At 39.8% G+C, this 18,761-nt stretch overlaps 1 protein-coding gene across 4 annotated transcripts in view; it reads left to right on the forward strand.

Annotated features, from left to right (window-relative positions):
* The window catches only part of KALRN (kalirin RhoGEF kinase), a gene marked incomplete at both ends in the record, with an annotated part of 504,008 nt that overhangs the window by 292,291 nt on the left and 192,956 nt on the right, over positions 1-18,761 (forward strand). For all 4 annotated transcript variants that reach the window (XM_080346391.1, XM_080346393.1, XM_080346392.1 and 1 more), the window contains 2 exons: positions 808-999; positions 15,339-15,508. In XM_080346391.1, the coding sequence (XP_080202517.1) occupies positions 808-999; positions 15,339-15,508 (362 nt within the window). The remainder of the gene's footprint in view (positions 1-807; positions 1,000-15,338; positions 15,509-18,761) is intronic.

Raw genomic sequence — 18,761 nt, forward strand, 5'->3', positions numbered from 1 at the left:
CTGACATGTCTTGGGCACATCGCTTAATTGCTGAGTTCTTCAGTTCCTTCTCTGTGAAACAGTGGTAATACATCTTATATCACAAAGGCCATGACTATGGGGTAAACCTATTCAGGATGGTGAAGCGTTCAAATTCTTATGCAATGGAGGGCAGGTACACACCTTGGATCAACTGAAAATGAAACCCCTCCAAATCAACCTGAGTGTTACATATTGGCATCTGCGAGCTAATCAAATAGACTTACTTGGTTTAGAAACAAAATGCAGAACAGTAGACCGGAGGAAAACACATAGAAGGAACTTGAAGGCACAGGCTCCTCAAGTTCCCACAAAGGCCAGGGAAAGGCAAATGTTTCTTGAGGCTGAAACATCTCTGGCTAACATTACATGCTGTAATGTGATAGCTGTTGGGAGGCCTTTGCAACAAGCTTGTAGCCGAGGGTCACGTGAGGCACCATAGGCATCCGATGTAGTTAGTCCCACTTGTTTCATTACATTATCTTTGAGAAATTCCAGGGAACTTGAAAATAAACAAGTGCACAGTCCTGTTGCTGTGCCTGGCAGAGTTGGGCTGGGGTGGTGTGCTTCAGAAAATAAATTATTTCACATGTACTCAGGGATTAGTCTATGTGACTTTATACCTTCTCCTTCCGCAGATGGCAGTGCCAGCAGGAATTATTACCATTGTTTTAAAACTCTGGTAATCACTTGCTTTCATGCCTTTGAAAGTATAAACAGCCTGTTTCAGGGGTTTACTTGCCACAGTTGTATTACTCATACTTCATTTCTTGCTTTGTTTGCCGGTAGAATACGTACACCAATGCAGACAAGCTTTTGGAGGCTGCAGAGCAGTTGGCTCAGACTGGGGAATGTGACCCTGAAGAGATCTATAAAGCAGCCCGGCATCTGGAAGTACGGATTCAGGATTTTGTCCGGAGGGTGGAACAGAGGAAACTTCTCTTGGACATGTCAGTCTCATTCCATACCCACACCAAAGAGGTAAGATGTGCATGAGGGATTTTATCTGTGTATTGCAGTGCTGCAAGAGGCTGACTCTGAAAACTCAGGTGATAGAGAAAAGGCGTCTTCACTGCACAGGGCTGATATCCAGTTCATTTGATGCATTTGAGTAGCCATTGTAAAGTGGAAACAAAATGTGAATAATATGTATGAATTATATAGTAAATTAAAATGTAGGGACAACATATCTAATGTATCAAGCAGTGCTTAATTCACAACTAGAATATATTGTTATAAAGCAAGAATTTTCTTATAAGAACATGAGCTGATATTAACATATTAGGTATAAACATGCTAGCAGTGTGGTACGTAGTCTCAAAGGGATTCCATTTGAATATAATTTTAATTAATGTAGCCATTATTATTAAGCGTTACTAGAGATCTTACATTGTTTAATGAGGCATACTTCACTTTTCAAAATTACAGTTAAAGAGCAAATAGCCACATATAGATGCAGTGAATCAGTGAGGACCTGAATAAATGCTGTTTAGTGTAATTGAAAAATACCCAGAGATAAGGCTGTCTCGACAGAGATACAGTGAACAAGACATCAAATGTGAGGCCACAGGGGATGCAATTAAAGCATACTTCGCATTTTTCTGCAAACCAAAGGACATTCAGTGATGAGTGACTTTTAAAGACAGGGTTTCTGCTAAGAGAGATGGAATTAGTCAGAATGGTTGTTTTAATATTCTGCAACATCTGTTTGCAAAAACACACTTGATCAGAAAGACGCTCTTAGATGCTGAAAACTTTGTCTGTGTTTGTTGATTTTTGCGTTACAAACAAGTTGTGTATAACAGACTTCAGCGTATTGAGGAGCCTCCTTGGACAGAAGGTGTATGCACACATTCATTTATATCTGAAAGATAGATGGAGTTACAGTGTGTCCATTATAGCTGTTGACACATGAAGGTTTTCTTTTTATATCCTGCTTCTGCTAAAATGTAGTTACTTTGAGCTTGTGAATAGTACTATTGTTTCCAGAGTAGCTCAGATGCTTGCAGCTATGCTTGTTTGCCACAGGGGAAACTTAATTGGTTATTTCCTCAGTCAAAATTATTCCATAACAGTTTCCTACTGTGATTAACCTCGCTTCACCTATGCAGGTGGTGACTAGTAACATGAAGATAGGCAGGACTCCAGGAAGTTATCAGTGTAATATATTTTCTATCACCTAAATTTCTTCTGATGATTACCAGTACTGTGTAGCCTAATTTGGCTTTGGGAACTGGACCTTTCCTGTATGAAGGGTTTTGGATTGCAGAGCACTTTACTCACTGCTACCCTTCTTCAACAAGAAGGGAATTTGCGTGCTCTGCTCACCTTGTTTTAATTAACCCTGTTTTGGTGTACAGAAATGCAGATGTATAAAAATGCACTTTATTTTTTTAACTGTAAAAAAACAAAACCAAACCAACAAACAAACAAAAAACAGGAAAAAAAACCCCTAGTCTTTGGTAACAGCATCAATGCTGTTTACTAGCTATTGAGAATAAATTCTAAATCTCTGCCCTGTTGACATTTACCCACGAAACAGATTGGTGCTGTGATGCCTTTTTGGAAAGCTCAGTAAGCACTTGCTGTCAGTCTAAGGGAGATCTGGAGTGGACAGACTGCGAGTGCCTTTTTTCTCTCCAAAGGATCAGACGAGGGAGCTGTAGCATAGAACTGAGACATCAGCAAAGTCTGGGTGGATTCAAGAATCCCCATTCACCCGAATGAATGGCAGCTGTTGGGTTGGGTGCAAAGAGGCTGCTAAAGTTTTTACAATCTCCACAATACCAGAGGATGCACAGCAGCTCTGGACCAGAACAGAGGTTTTCATTTCCTTACCCTTGGAGTAATTCACTCCTGCCAGGCCCAAACATTCTGTTTTTCTGCAGGTTCACTGAATTTCATTGTGTGTCACTACCTGCTTCCTTCAGTGACACGTTTCTGCACTGGTGGGAATCGCACAGCCCAGTACCTCGTTTTTTTGCCAAAAATAATAAGTGAGGAAGTCGCTGTGGTTTTAATATTTGTCTGCCAGCTGTGGAGATCCCCACAGACACAGTGAAGTAACCAAAGACTGCCAGGGGAGCCTGGTGCAAAGGGCAAAGCATTACAACAAGACAGCCTTTGCATATGTTTGAATATATATATGCCTTTCTAAGCTATAAATACATTGGCTCAAGTAGAAGTGACTCATTTCTTGGCCTTGCTTTGCCCTTCATGTATTTTGTAAAATGGCAAACTAACCAATGTAATCGTCATTCTTCAATATGAATTTAAAACTGGGAGCTGGGTTCCAGAAAAAATGAAAAAATACAAATGTCCTTCCTTTGCCACCATGCCTATGACAGTATTATGTCCTTTATCTGTTTCATACCAACTGATCTCAGTTGGTTCCTCGCTGTGCTCTGACTGGGAAATGTGCTCAGCTGGGCTGGGCCAAATGCAGGCTCTTGCTCGAATCGCTTGTCCACGTGTCTAGGTCAGATCTGCACCCTTCATGCTCATTTTATGAAACTGCTTAAATTCACTGCATTTTCTGGGATTTCAGTCCCAAACAACAAAGATAACATTAGATTTTTAAAGTTGATTTATTAAGCAAAACTCCCTTCAAGTCAAGTTTTAACTGAGTTAGAGTTTGGATTCAGATGTGAATTCTAGCAGAAGCCAGGGCAAAAAATCCTTTTACTGCAGCAGTAAAATACAGAGATATCTGATATCCATTGCTGCTGTTTTACCAGGAGGTGTTCCAGTTATGGTGCTGACACATGCCTCCCTGATTAATCTTGCCCTTCCTACCAGCCATGCTGTGCCTGGTGCTGGACTGTCCTGTGACCATCCAAAGGCATCACCTGGGAGTGTCTTGGGGCAAGAAGAAAGTAGTTTGGCTGGCATGTTAACGTGTTTAACACCTGACATATTTTGCATTATTCTAGAAGGCATTGTTACTTCATAATAACCATCATTATTCATTTCACCTTCTGCAGTTCTTAAAATAATTTCTTAAAATATTGACAACTGTTTCTCTTATGTCATTGGAAATGAATAAGCAGTTCCCTTCATGTTTTCTTGGCAATAATGCAGGAAACTATGGCCTAGACATATTTTTCATCTAAGTTTCCCAAATACTCATTATTTCTTGATATATTAATCTACTGAGACAGAACTGGTGAAAGGCAGAATTAAGTAGAAATAATTGGTCTTATTGACATGTTTTTATGGGAATGTTCTAAATATCTTCCTGCAATGAACATGTTGCTTCTGACTGTGTTACTAGCACAGATAAATTACATTACTGATGTGATCATTCCCAGACATAGGTAAGTGCATTGGTTGTGAACTTCTCACTGCTGCATCTATACTCTGCCCACCTCTTCATCCCCATATGGGACTACTCAGATCCCCAGCACCCAAGAATATTTTAAAAGCTCCTGCTTTTAGAATGTGAACTTGTCAAAGAAATATTTGCTTTTGTAATTTGCCTTGCTAGAATTTCTTCAGTAAAATATATACTGTTGAATTAGGGAGTCATTTAAATCCAGATATCCCATGAGCAATGAAAGTTAAGAATGGTTTTTTATACTATGATAGACTCCTCAAATCACCTCTCATTTCATGTGAAAGCATTATAAGAGGATTCCTTCTGCTAAACAGTGACTTACAGGGTTGAAGGAATATGGAAAAAGCTGTCAATTAAGCATAACAATAATTCTGAGTTATTTTTTAAAGTGGCCTTACTTAAGAATACATGCAATAGGCTGAAATGATGACTTTCTGGTCTGGTAAAAACATTTTAGAGGCACAAATTTAGAGCAGTCCCCTAAGTGATTGTTAGTGTCATAACTTATGAGTAATGTAGCTGTCCTATTGCCATGGCTATAAAAGAGATGCTGTGTGTCCTACTGTCCTACAGTACTCATTATGCTCTCTTAGTTTAAGTCAATATTTTTATACCCTTTCAGGCCAAGACATTCCTGATGGTGTGAGCAGAAACCTGGTACTTTCAAAATCAAATCCAATTATCTGTATGGCAGGGTAAAGTTATAAATTATTATCAGTAGGATAAATACGTTTAACAGACTTACACCCAAATCATTTCTCTCAGGATTAAGTGTGATTGAATTCAGGTTGTGATTTCGGATCTGAATCAGTTATTGGCAAGATTGTCAGATCTTACAGTTTTATCACGAATCTCATGATAGTTCCTGTTTTTCTGTGAGCTCTCAGCTGCCAGGATTAAAAGATGATACAAAATTCTTGGATGTTATTTAATTTTGTTTAAAAGATAATAGTCTTTGAGCCTCCTGGAGGGAGGTTGCAGTTGTGGTAAAACCATACCCTGAAGACTCAAAAACCTCAAGGCAAATAATAAAAATGCATTGTGATTAGTGTGAATCTTAATATTTTACCTTGGTCTTACACTTTTATACCTATGGTTCTGAAGTGTGCTTTACAATTTAGACACAAAAGTGCACTGTCACCATTTGTGTATCATTAAAGACTTTGAAAATCCTCTTGCATAAATAAATTATGATTTAGCATCCTGTAAATGTCTTTACTTTCCATAAAGATTGTTTTTTTCCTCTCTCTAGAAATCATAGCTTTGTTTTGCCCGGCTTACAGTGGCAGGAAATATGGCTACCAGCAGTCTCTGATACAGCTTCAGTGCTGGGGGTTTAAACAACATTATAGAAAGGCCTTGGAATTACTTTTGTCAAGTAAGCATTGAGATGAGGCTACACATAGATAGCTGTGTGTGAGATCTACACCCAAATAAATTCTTGGCTTCGTCAACGGGATTTTAAGCTTCCAGAATTAATGCAGGTGTTTAAGAGCAAGTGTGTGTACCTCAGTGTATTCTCTGTATAACGGAAGTAAAGTTTTATTGTGTTACTTGTTGTATTGTCTGCTACTGAAGTTACTGATTTAAGAACAAGAAGAAACTGCACTCAATTTAGATCCATTTACAGTATATGGGTCTTACCTGAACTGCAAAGCAGTTCTGCAATTGTTTCATAGCTCTTCAGGGCACAAAAAGCTTATTTTATCACCTCCAGGTTTCTCATACCTCACTCTGTTTCAGATTGCCACCTTAGTGTTGCCTTGGGTCTTGCAAGACAGGAGCAAAAAGCAGGAGGGGACAGTAGTGTGGTCTCAGGCCATGTGCCCTGTGCTTTTTTTGTCCCTTAGTAGTTTTGAAAAACAATAGGACAAGGTACTCGGTGCTTGCAGCTGCCTGTGGAGCCTGACAAGACTTCCCAGCTCGTGGAATTGGGGGATAAGTATGTTCAGGAAATATTTCATATTGAGAAAAATGAACTGCCAAACTCTTAACTGGTTTTTACTGAACATGTGCAAACTGGAACTTGTCAGATATCTTCTGAGTGACCAAATTTGGGCAAATTTTCACAGGGATGACAAAGAGCATATTCTTGACATCAAGGCTAAACCCTGCAAAATTTCAAACTCTCTTAAAAGCATTTGAGGGTCTGGTGCATCTCATGTGCGAAGAAATAAGACTCCTTTCCTAACACAGGGAAAGTAAGTCCCTTTTCTTTCTGGACCTTTTACCTCAAAATTCATCAAGTTCAGCCTTAGGCAGATACCTGGTATGGAAAGTTTCACTCTGAACAGCTTTGCATGATAAGGCCATGAGAAAATGAAAGCAAAGTCCTGGACCATTAAAGAGTCAGGCAACCTCCTATATAGACCTAGATTATTTGTGTTCAGCAGGTCACCTTGGTCACCCCATAGATATCGTTGGGTTACTCAAGTGAGTAATGGGAGTGGGTTTACCCTGTCACTTAGGAACAATAACACTGTTTTATTACAGGCACTGCTAACTTAATTTTACTTAATAACCAAGGCCTGTGAAATTAAATTCTCTCTGCTTCGGTTGAATATCATGATTAGGAGATTACTTCAGCGTAGGTCAATAATTTTGACAGGGCTTGGCCCTCGCATTGTGGCAGAGTTGCTGGGAAGCAGGCGACAGAAAGCTCATGGGGCGAAGGTCTGCTGCTGTTGATTCTTTTCAGAAGAGTTGACAGAATGAATCAAAATTAATCATGACACAAACATGACAGTGGTTCTGAGATACATTGCAAAATCCTGTCATTCATTGTAAATTGACCCAGGATACAAAGTTAATGTTATGGAACTTAATACTTTGTTGTTTGACTTTTAATTGTTAATGTTGAGGTTTCAGACCAATCGCACATTAGATAATAGAGATTTGTGATGAAGGTGATAATCAGTTTAGCAATTCCACTTGCTGGCAACTTCTAGAAGTCCTGAAAAGGTCTTCATCTCTGAATGTCTACCACAAAGTATTGATCTCACACACACTTGTACACTGCTGTCCAGGACAGTGCTTTTGTTCCATTTCTCATATTATGGCCAGATTTAAAAAACAATGAAATCTTAAAGCACAAAAATGACCCAAACTGGCTCTCTGCATATAAAGTATTCACTGACTGGTCATTTCACATCTCTGCACTTTTCAGGTTTAGAATTAAGCACCACCTGCCTTGTTCAAAAGCTAGACATTTTGTTACTTCAGTGGGACAAAATGAACAGCTGAAATACATGCCAAGCAGCATACAGGATCAGACTTTGAAAATATCTGCCCCTCCTCTCACTGCAGGGCTGTGAAACATCACACCTTAAATTTATGCCTCTTACAACTATGAATGTTGTTTTTGCTGGGAGCTGAATCAGTGTAGCTTGATGGTAGTATATTATAAGCAGAGAAATCACAAGACAAGGGGGTGAAAAAAAAATGCTTTTATAAGGGATTAAGTAACTGCTTGTTTGATTTTTTTCTTACTGTTTTGAGGGTTTATTTGTTTGTTTGGTTGGTTATTTTTTAAAGTGCTCAGTTCATATACATTCTGATATTCCCATTAGAGGTAGATATGCAGGGAGTTGAAGAGATGGTAGAAAGGAACGGCCAGAGCTGCACATACAGGTAAAGTGTGTGCAGTCCTTTGCCTGTGTGGCAGATTCCTTGGAGAAGACAGATATGTTGCCAGTTTACTGTTATTCTGATAATCTGGGTTATAGAGAGGGCTCTGCTGCTCTAACAAGTGTTATTTTTGTTTGAGCTATGTAAAAGTTCCCTCTGGGTTATCAGCAATCATTTACCATGAAGCAGCAAAATAAGAGCAAATCCCTCTCCGACTCCAGAGTGTAGGCTGTGGCTTCAATCAAAATGCAAACATTCACTAGTCATTCACATTGGTGGTCTCTTTGCAGAGTTAAATATTCTCTGTAAAGCTACAGAAGATCTGGGACCAAGGAACCAGGACAGCTGGGGTGGTATGGGGTGTCCCTCTTTCCTGACCGTTTGTTGTCTAGAAACGAGGATTTTTTTACGAAGGATTAAGAAGCTGGGAATGGAGAGAGCTGTGGTATTCTGGCAGCACATCCCGCTCTTGAGCAGGGGAGTTTGAAGTACGGCCAGACAGCTAGTGAATAAAATTCTGCCATCTGCGATGGCAAAAAATCCTGAGACAGAATCAAGGTAATAAGAATTAAATGCTGTAAATGCAGCCATATAGACCATATCTTAGGAAGTTGAACCTGAGGCAGACCAAGGGCAGGTGCATGGAAGAGAAGTACTTTCTGCCATTCTGCTGTGTGCTCGCCAAAGGATTCCTGTAGACTGCATTTAAGTTCACTCTTTGCCACCCACATTTTTAAGGCCATTCAGCAGCCTTTTGACTGACTGCTTGGCTTCACTCAGATACCATCATTGGCTTTTGAAAGTCCTTGCACATGTTTTGTGTCTTATGGAGATGGGTCTCCAGCCTATATGCCTTGCACTCCAGATAACAGTCATTCATGCTGCAGCTAGAGGATGCTTTGCAAGCACCTTTAAATAGAATATGCCAACTCTCACAAAGTACCTTTTTATTAGTCATATTACAGACCATTTTCCCAATTTCCTGAAGCGGACAAAGATGAGCTTCTTCCGGTTCCACTGTGTGGGCTTGCAGCTTTTACAGCTGTGTATAAAGGCAACAGAGTGGGCAACCAGTGCCTGTGATAATTTACATATTGAGTAAATCTTCATCAGAGCCATACAGGGACACTCCTGTAAGTCACTCTTCACTCAAAAGACACATTCTGTTGCAACTTAAGTTCACGTATGCAACGGAGTCTTGCACAACTAGTTTAGAATGGTTAGTGTAAGTGTAGTGGTTCAGGCTGATGAATCCAGTAAGAATGTCCCATAGTCCCAAGGTCCTATAGTTTGTTTAATCCTTTGCAGTTTTCAGAGTGATTCAGGGTTGCCGCAAGTGATTTATTTCTGAGATTCCTATGGCATAATGCACAAACTTGCACAAAAGGTTTAAAGCAGCAGAACGGGGTAAGACTGCAAATGATATGGCCAGTCACTGGAAAAAGCACAGAGAGAAGAGGTAATGCAACTCCAATTTGAGAAGTAATGAAACGTTTAGAACCAGTGAACAATTTAGGGAAAAATGAAATGGTTCTTGCATATATTTAAGTAAATTGCTGAATTTGTTGTGTATATTATACAGCTATGGAAAGCTCCTTCTGCATCAAATTGTACTGTATTACACCAGTGTAAATCTGAGTAAATCTTTTCATGTAGGAAGAATTTCTCCAAGCCTGTTATCAGTATGATCAAGTGCAGAATTTGATTTGCTTAGTGCAATTACTGCAGTTAATTACATCCAGATTCATAATTACAAATAACTTACATTAAAATCATACTAGAAGAGGAACATGTTTTTGCAATTCATGACTCTAGCAGAAGCACCACAGAACATGCACACCTGATTCTTCAGTTAAAAGCCAACTTCGTCTCCCAGAGCGAGTAATCCCTGAATTACATTTACATGACCTTGGGCTGGGGATCTACACACTCCCTGATGTAAGCGTAACTACCCAAATCACGTTTCCCTTGAGAGGAGATTATTTTGTGCTCTATCAATCTGGTCCATGCAGGACTTGGAAAAAACATCAGATGTTTAGGCATTGCAAATCCTTTTGCCATAGGCAAGGTTACTAATTAAAAAGTGTCAGAATACAGAAGCACCAGATGCAGCCCAACCAAGGATGAATGTCAAGGAATTGGCAAGGAAAAGGGAAAAAGCAAGAAAGAGGTTAGGAAGAGATCAGATGCTTTTCTTCACAGAATGTTCCTTTTCTTTCCACTTGTGGTTTCTTCCCAACAGTTTGGTGGTATCTGATAATGTTTCTTCTTGCACCAGGGTGTCTCATCACCTGTATCTTACTGTGGAAGTCGCATATTGTGGCATTTCATATGTAGTGTCTGGTCGTATCCCATCTTGGCACATTTTATTAGGGTTACTGTCATTGTGTGACACTTTGCTGGTGGCACGCAATCACATTACAGCTCATCATTACCTACCTTGTTTTCTATGTTTCTGTTGACAGCTTCATGAGACCTTGAAAGTGACTTAGGACAATGTGGTTGAAATATGCTTCCAATTTATAACAACCATCAGTTCTTTCAACTGAAATGGCACTGGATGCATTCTAAGTGTGCATAAACATCAACTGCTTAAGGTTAATTGTGCAGAAAAGTTTTATTTTCTCCACCATGTTGGTGTGGGGAAATCATGGTAGAAAAGGTAATTTCCTAAAGGCTGTGCAGTGGTGCACAACAGCACTTGAACAGGCGCTTCAGCACAAGCTGAAGTCCTCCCATAAATGAACCTGAACTTGGAGTCTATGTGACTTGCTCATGCATATTATGAAAAAGCTAGATGTTACTGCTTAGACTAGGTTTGTATAAACCTGGTGTAGTAGTAGAGGAAAATAGCGTTGATGGACATCTCTCTCTGGATCAACTCCATGCTTGGTGGGATTTTTTTTGTTTTGGGGTTGGTTTGTATGTTTATTTGTTTTCCTCAACCTTGGTTTTCTGCACATTTATGTTACAACTCATGGAGTGGATGCAGTGTAAGTCATGTGGGAAAAGAAGGTCCCCATATTTCACTGGATTCTGCATTCTGCTCTAGCCTTCATGGCTGCCATGGATGTTCACTTTAGTGACTTGGCATGAGCATCCTTTGGGGTCTGCTCTGCAACACATGACACTTCTCTGACATAGAACCCTGGAAAGTTGCTTGTTTCCATTAATATTCTGTTTTGAATGACTGGCAAAAAATGTGGATCTCATGGACTGAACTGACTTGTTGTTTGCTTTTCACTGGTCTCATTTCTCATTGTTTTTAAACTGGTTTTGAGGGGATTAAAACTCATCTCTGGCATTTGCAAATAGCAGCATATAAACACTGGGTGTTTAGTAGTTATTCCAAACATGCAGGCAAGATTTTCTTAGCAGTCTCTTTAGGTTTTAGATGTTGTTTAAAGCGGTCCCTTGCTCTAAGTCAGAAGCATTAATTTCTAGGTAACAGGCACAGATGTCCTTCAAACCTCCAGTAAGTGGTCTCATTAAGTACTTGAGTAAAATTAAGGGTATTGCATCAGATGAAATAGCTGGGAATAAAGAGCTGTATTGTCTCTTGGATGGAGGGAAACTGCCTATGTTTTACATCCAAGAAAGACGCAGAAGTTGTTACAACGCATGAGAGGTGCCAGATGCTCCCCCAAAAGAAATGGAGGGGGGGAGGTTGTTCTTTTCCACTGGTTTAACAATCAGTACAGATACTGAATTGTTTTTCTTGTTTAAAGCCATGGTTACCTTGATAAATAAAACCTCAATTCTGAAGCCTTGGTGGTCCTTCATCATGGACATTTTAAGGCTAGGTATTTGCCTTAGACTTCTGTGTACCTGACAACTGCAACATTTTTAAATGTAGTTTGTATGAGTCAGATTTGTGGCTGGATCTCTCTGATGACCTTAATTCAGGTTTTACCACATAATGCATTAGTATTTCCATATCCAATTGATCATACCAAATCATAGATCAATTTGAAGGAAGCACAAAATTTATTTTTGTGTTATTTCTACATTGTTTTCCAGGATTCTGTATCTTTGGTTTAGTACGTCTTAAGTAATAGTAGACAGAGATTATCACCTTTTCTGGATGCGTGTATTACTGGCAAGTTTAGTAAAAGTCACCACAGCTGGATGTGGAAATATTGTGTTAGTACCTGAACTGTCTGCATATATCTACATACACCCCACGTATAGGATTGAGTGATACACAGCAGCAACAGTTTGGAATATATATGTGAATGGGACAGATGCTCACAAATTTTGCTCATGCTATGAACAAAAGATGAAAGTAAGTTTCTGCAAATATGAGGTAAAAGTTGTCCTGTATAATATGTCACATTTCTACGAAAAACTGAAACAGTTCACTCAATCTAAGGTAGTCAGCTGTCTGAAGCATGAATTAGGAAATGCACAAGGTGTCTATTGATTTGGGAGTTTAGTCAAGATTATTTAAAAAGAGTTTAATAGATGCATTGAAATTAAACCTCAAGCCCTAATAAGGACTGATTTTTCCTGAGCTGTGACAAACAGGATGTGATTTCTATTTTATGATTAACAGCTCTTCTGACATTGGTGTTGCAGTGACATGGAGTTCATCTTTTTCTTGCTGTGGCATTCACAAGTGGGGCTTGGTAGTAATTTATTTCAGGTGCTGTTAGTTGTAGCATATAACCTAGGAGGTTTTTGAAACAGATTCCTATTGTAAATGGTTCCTGAAACATCTTCCTAATCTTGTTAATATTGACTGATTCTTTGTATTAGGATTTCCCAGGGATTGGTGGAGTCTAAAGGATTAAAGGCCTCTGAGTCAAGGATGACCTAAATTCTGATAGATTTTATTATGCATTACAATCAGAGGTCATTAATGGAAACATCTGAAGCTAATAAGAGTTAATATATTTGAGTCCTCTCTGAAATTAATGAGTGTTTAGGTTCCAGGTGAGTACAGTACAGTTTATGTTTAAGTATTTCAAAACAGCTTTGATTTAAAAGCATACTCAAAAAGTGACTTAGGATCTTAAATGTCCAAATCCTTCTGACTGCTGCTGAAAACTGGTTTCCAGAGATACTTCTGAAAATGGGATTTTCCTCTGAAGTTGCAGTGGGGAATCAGAAACTTTTTCCTCTACCCTTTCTAACGTGATAATTTCAAGAAAAGACCAGGTTTCTAATAATGAAGCAAGTTCATTATTTCATTTTCATTTTTGAAGGAAATTCCCTGTGCTTTTTTTTGTTATCTTAAGTGGAAAAATGAAATATGATTAAGAACAGCAAGAAATTAAAAAGCTACTGGTTTTCCCAACATGCAACAGAAGGATGATTTACACACATGGCCATTTTTCTCTCTTTACAAAGTGCTCTGTTACTTTAAGATCTGATAAGCAGAGAAAGCAATATTCCCAAACAACCTGATCCTCGCCTGTTATAGTCCAGCTGTCCCTGCTCTTTGAGTGGGTGCAGGGATCAGATCAAAACCAGGAAGATTCTGAATGTAATTAATATATAAAAGCATGAATGCATTTTCCTTTATGAGGACTTCCCAAAATTCTGCACCTGAGGCCACAAAAGAAAAAGCTCTGTATTTGATTTTTTAAACATGTTTTCATTAATTTGCTTCACAAGCCTGACTACTTAGTTATGTTTGTTTCTTTTATTAATAGTTGTCTTTTAGTATCATGTACTTCTGAGAATGTGAGAATATGTAAATAATCTGAGCAAAGACATTCCATTTTAGGCCAGTAGGTGGGTAGGCCATTATGATACTGTTTATAAATAATGAGAGGCGTTTACCCAAAATATTAAAAGCCGACTCTGAAAATCTAGCTGAAAAGCCTTCAAATTATCGATATGTTTTAAAACTCAGCTTTGTAAGTCTCTCCAGCAAGGAGCCAGTAACAGAGATGGGGACAGTGCACAGGGAGCTAGGCTTTCCCCTTTCTGGTGTCATGAGCAGTGCTGGGACAGGGTCTGATTTTGATTATTTTGATTTAGATCAGGATGATATCCTTGAAGTCAGTAGTGTGCATATAGTGTAACAGTTCATGACTGGCCTTGGGTTTGGACCCTAATTGTGAGAGGCTTTGCCAGCTGATGCTTAAGACAGTCCCTCTCCTCCTCTCATTTTACGTGGACACGTGGAATTCACAATCCCAGAAGAAATCCGGTAGGATGGGGATCCAGTGCGTCTTGTTTTGAACAGGAACATTTTACCAGCTCTTTTGCCACCCCCACACGACGTCTGTTGCCTGCTTCACGTGTACTTCTCTCTCCCTTGGAGACAAACTGCTTTGCAGCTCCCAGGCTGGGCAGGCAGCCGTGCAGCCCTGCTGCCACCAGCACCACATCCTTTGACACGTCCCCCTGCACTGGGGCAATGTCTTGCCTCCCACTCCTGTACTTCTATGCTACCTTGCAGAATGTACCAGCAGAATGTGGGTTAATGGGGCAGGCATGGCACAGAAAATAGTCTCTCTGGTGGAGTCATTAGGATTTGATGGCAGATTGCCAGCTCGGTTGGTGCAATTTTACACTCGCTTTTCAGAGCAAGCTTAAAGGGGAAACCTCCGTTCGCTTTAAGCCTTTACAGCCAAGGAAAGGCTGCTGGGGTTTGCCTGCCACTGTCCAGATCTCTGACGAACAGCTGGCTGGAAATTCTCATCTAAGCACTTACTCAAATGATTTGTTGTTGTTTTGAAATTGGTAGTCAAGACTATTTAAAATTAATGGATCTGCAGGGGATTGATTGGTGATATTGCTGTCTCCTATGTTTGGATTTTCCCAAAGTTAAAAAGCAGAATCTGAAGTGCATTTTGAGGAGGGGGGTAAGTGGCAGAAACCCACAAAAAACCCAAACAAACAAAAAAACCCCATAAACCCTCCACATAACCTTCTGCCTGGGAAGGCATAACTGAGCAAGCACAGCTGGACTCCAGCCAGTACCATACATACTACCAAATATTTTAGTTCTGTTCTGCAACAGGCTTCAGCTGCATGAGAAATTAGTATCAGCTGATAGCACACAGCTCCTGAAAGGGTTAGGTTATCACAGCTGTAGGGCATTGTAATTTGTTGCTTCTATAATGAGTTAATCAGAATAATATAATTAGTTGTTGTCATACAATAAACTGATATGCAAATTAATTGTTATTATTGATATTATATTTATATTACTTGTTGCTTTAAAGTGGAATTGCATCAACCAAAATCAATGACCAGTGCATCATTTTGTTTTTACAAACTTTAGGTCAGCTTTCATGTGAAACATGCAACTCTAGTTAATGCTTACTGATCTGGAATTAGAGAGCAAAAGGGTTAAATCTCAATCTCTCTGTGATTTATATTTCCCTCCCCTCCTTCCCAGCTGTGGACATGGATGGAAGATCTGCAGAAGGAGCTCTTAGAGGATGTCTGTGCTGACTCTGTGGATGCGGTTCAGGAGCTTATCAAACAGTTTCAGCAGCAACAAACAGCCACCTTGGATGCTACCCTCAATGTTATTAAAGAAGGGGAAGATCTAATCCAACAGCTCAGGTAAGCAACCACCTGGAGGACAGGTGCTGTGAAATCTGGTGTATCCTGTGGATTATATGTACATAAACAGGGAACTGTAAGTTAGGATTAATTGAGAGAGTTTTTTAATTATTTGCTTATTTATGACTCTTCAAATTGTTTGAGTATTTTATTGAAATTGCAAGGAGTGATTTGTGTGGACTGATTAGTCTGTGGATCAGCATGGGTTCCTATTTGACAGAGAGAGTATTTATATATAGCCACAGTGAAGTGCATTGAAACAAATGTGTTTCACGTGAATATTTTTAGTTTATATTTATAGAAGATTGTTAAATGGTTATGAGCTGAGGCCTTATTATTTATATGGGTACTCCTGAAGTAGAAATGTATTCCTCTTAATAAAATATACACGTGTCTAACAATCTTCACTCCTTCATTTTGCATGCAGCAGCCTTCTATTTATCTTTGTCCATGTGGGGTTTATTCATGCTGTCAAAGAGGCTCTTATACTGCCAGTTCTACTTGCATTATGAATTGAAACAGCTCATTTTACCTGATTAAAAATATATTAAAAGACTGGGACCAAGAAGTTGGGTTTTTTTTGCTTTCTAGTCTGTAAGCGTAGTAGAATGGATGTTTGCAGAGTAAGCTTACATAAGACTTGTGAGATCCCTCTCATTTGTGGTTATTTACAATGGTTTTCTGTGGCTTTAACTTTGTTGACAGCAGTGGAGTTTTCCTGCCCTTTAGAGTTGCTACTGAGCTGAAAACCAAGTCCAACACACCACTTATTCTTTAGATCTTTGTATTGTTACAGGTTGTCCTTATCTACATGTACATAGTGTGTATGTTCTGTATACATACAGAATATGCAAATCTGCCATGTCTTATATTTTTCACTGGAGACTGTCCCAGAGAGTTATGTCATTCTCCTCACCCTGAGCTTTCCTAATCTGATGCCTTCAGTTCTCATGTGAGAAGTGCAGAAAACCATGAGCCATGATAGGAACAGCCTGAGGTTCTCTAGAGCAGAGTAGATCATGAAGGACCCTGGTGGAGCTCTGCCCTTCAGAGCCCTCCTGGAGTCCCTGAGTCTTTTACTACAGCCGCATGCTGAGCTTCCCTCTGTATCTTTTCCTATCACCCTGGATGCAATCTTCTCCTCTGGGTCAGGAATAAAAAAAAAAAGGAGATTTGAAAGGAGAGCAGGAGAGCCTGTGTAAATCCCTAGTCTTCTTGTATGTGGCTTGTCCGCATCACAGGGGCATGGCCAGGAACTCAAGCTGTGGTATTGCTTGCTGAAATCAGAGTTGGAAAGGAAGGATCAGGAGTAGACACAGGTAGGCTTCATTCATCCATCTTTGCTGATAAGTAAGTGAGCTGCCAAAAGGAGGGGGTTTTAGATAAGAATGTATGTATGGCCAGCCGTAACAGGTCAGGCAAAGGTCTGCATGGTAATTTCCCTTTATGCAGAGAAACTTTTTGCAAAGTTTAGGGCATTTCCATGAGATCACAAAATGTCAGTGAGAAGATTTTTTTTGTTGTTCATCCCATCTATTCGTATAACGTCGTTTCAGTATGAATGCCCATGGTGAAGAGCCTGCAAGGTACCCTATATAAGCACATCAGGTGGAGTGTGGGGTTGCAGAAAATGTATCTATTGAAGGAGTCCTGGTGCTGGCTGTGGGACTGATGTAAAGGCTTTTTGCCTACACCTGAGTCAGTAGGAAAGTGGCATGTGGAGTTGGAGAGTGGCCAGGGCAATACTTGGAACCAAAAAGCTGGTGGAACATCAGTATAAACAGCAGTTATTGGAGAAAGGCTGAGGTGGCAGCTGCAAGGTCATGCAGTGGAAGAGGTGAACTGGGAGATGGTGTGTGAGGTTTCAGCTTTTTTTAATGTATACTTTGTCAATTCTTAGTTTCAGTCTTTGAAAAGTAAGGGTGGCCACAGGTTTCAGACTTTTGTTGGAACTGGTGTCATGCCTAAACATTTGTGAAATTCCAAGAGAGGTTTTATGGCAGCTGTATTTAAAAAAGAAACATTATTTTGGGGGTCTGGCTTGTATTCCGATCAGTGAGCAAGGTCAAAGAGGGTGGACGTATTTGTGCAAAGTGATCCCCTGCTTCTGATAAAGTTCAGATTAAACACAGAACAGTTGTCTGAAGGACAGCAGCCCTTAGCGCATGCAAAGGCTTGTAGATCTGAATTGTCAGGACAATCTCTGAGTCAAGTATTGGTTTTGAACACTCTAACTGCAAAGCCTGTAATGTGACCCTGGATTCTTTCAAAAAGTGAAACAGAACTGTGTAAGAAAAAACATGAAACCATCTCTGTGTGCGCCCACTCTAACAGCTTTTGTGACTGATGGCAAAAGTAAAGAACGCACAGGTAAAGGAAAGGAGGAGAAATTAGAATTGCTGTCTTTCCTTAACACAGCATTGCAGTGTGAATCACCTTTTGCCTGATGTGAATAGTTGAAGATTGGAAACGCTACGATGATGAAGAGAATGACATACGCTGCTCTTACCACACATGCCATACCACATGTTAAACCAAATAAATCTAATGGGACTTTGAAAAACTTTACATTTCCTGTCATCAGCTCTGAGAGAACACAGACTGGTTTAGAGAAGACCATGTATGCAGTAGCACTTTGTGTCTCCTCCAGACAGCTTAGGAAAAGCTCAGCTGCCTAAACTAGTTAAATACAATGCCTGGGACTGCTCTTCACAGAAGGTCTTCAGGGCCTCTGTGGCTCTGCATCAGTCAACCATACCTGTCAGGAATAAAATAGGCCTGTCTAGCAGCACTATACATGTCATGGTTAGCATTGGAAACACTTTTTTCATGCCTCCTTATCAGTGTTTTGCTGAGGTGATCATCATTCTCAGGAGTCAACACCAAAGCAAATCTTTTGAACTGTGTTTTCAGAAATGCTGCTGGGGACAGTAGTTCTGCACATCTGTGAAAGGCAAAACAATGACTTTTTCCAGGGAGATGTAAAAGAGCAGGAATGTTGGGGAAAACAAAACAAAAAAGACAGTGAAGAGTTACATAACTTTCCTTCTTTCCAGTAGTTCAGCTGTTGATAACAGGTGTGTTTCACCAAGCTTTCTCCCCATTAAAGTACTGGAAGTGGTTTCAGGAGCATGATGTTCTTTCTGAACAAACTCAACAGCATTGCAGCAAGCCAAATTTTACATTCCCCAAAGCTTATTTTGTATTTTTTTCCCATAATTTCCTTGCAGTTTATAGCTCTCTTGCATGTTCT

This window comes from Nesoenas mayeri, assembly GCF_963082525.1.
Source record: "Nesoenas mayeri genome assembly, chromosome: 6".
NCBI lineage: Eukaryota > Metazoa > Chordata > Aves > Columbiformes > Columbidae > Nesoenas > Nesoenas mayeri.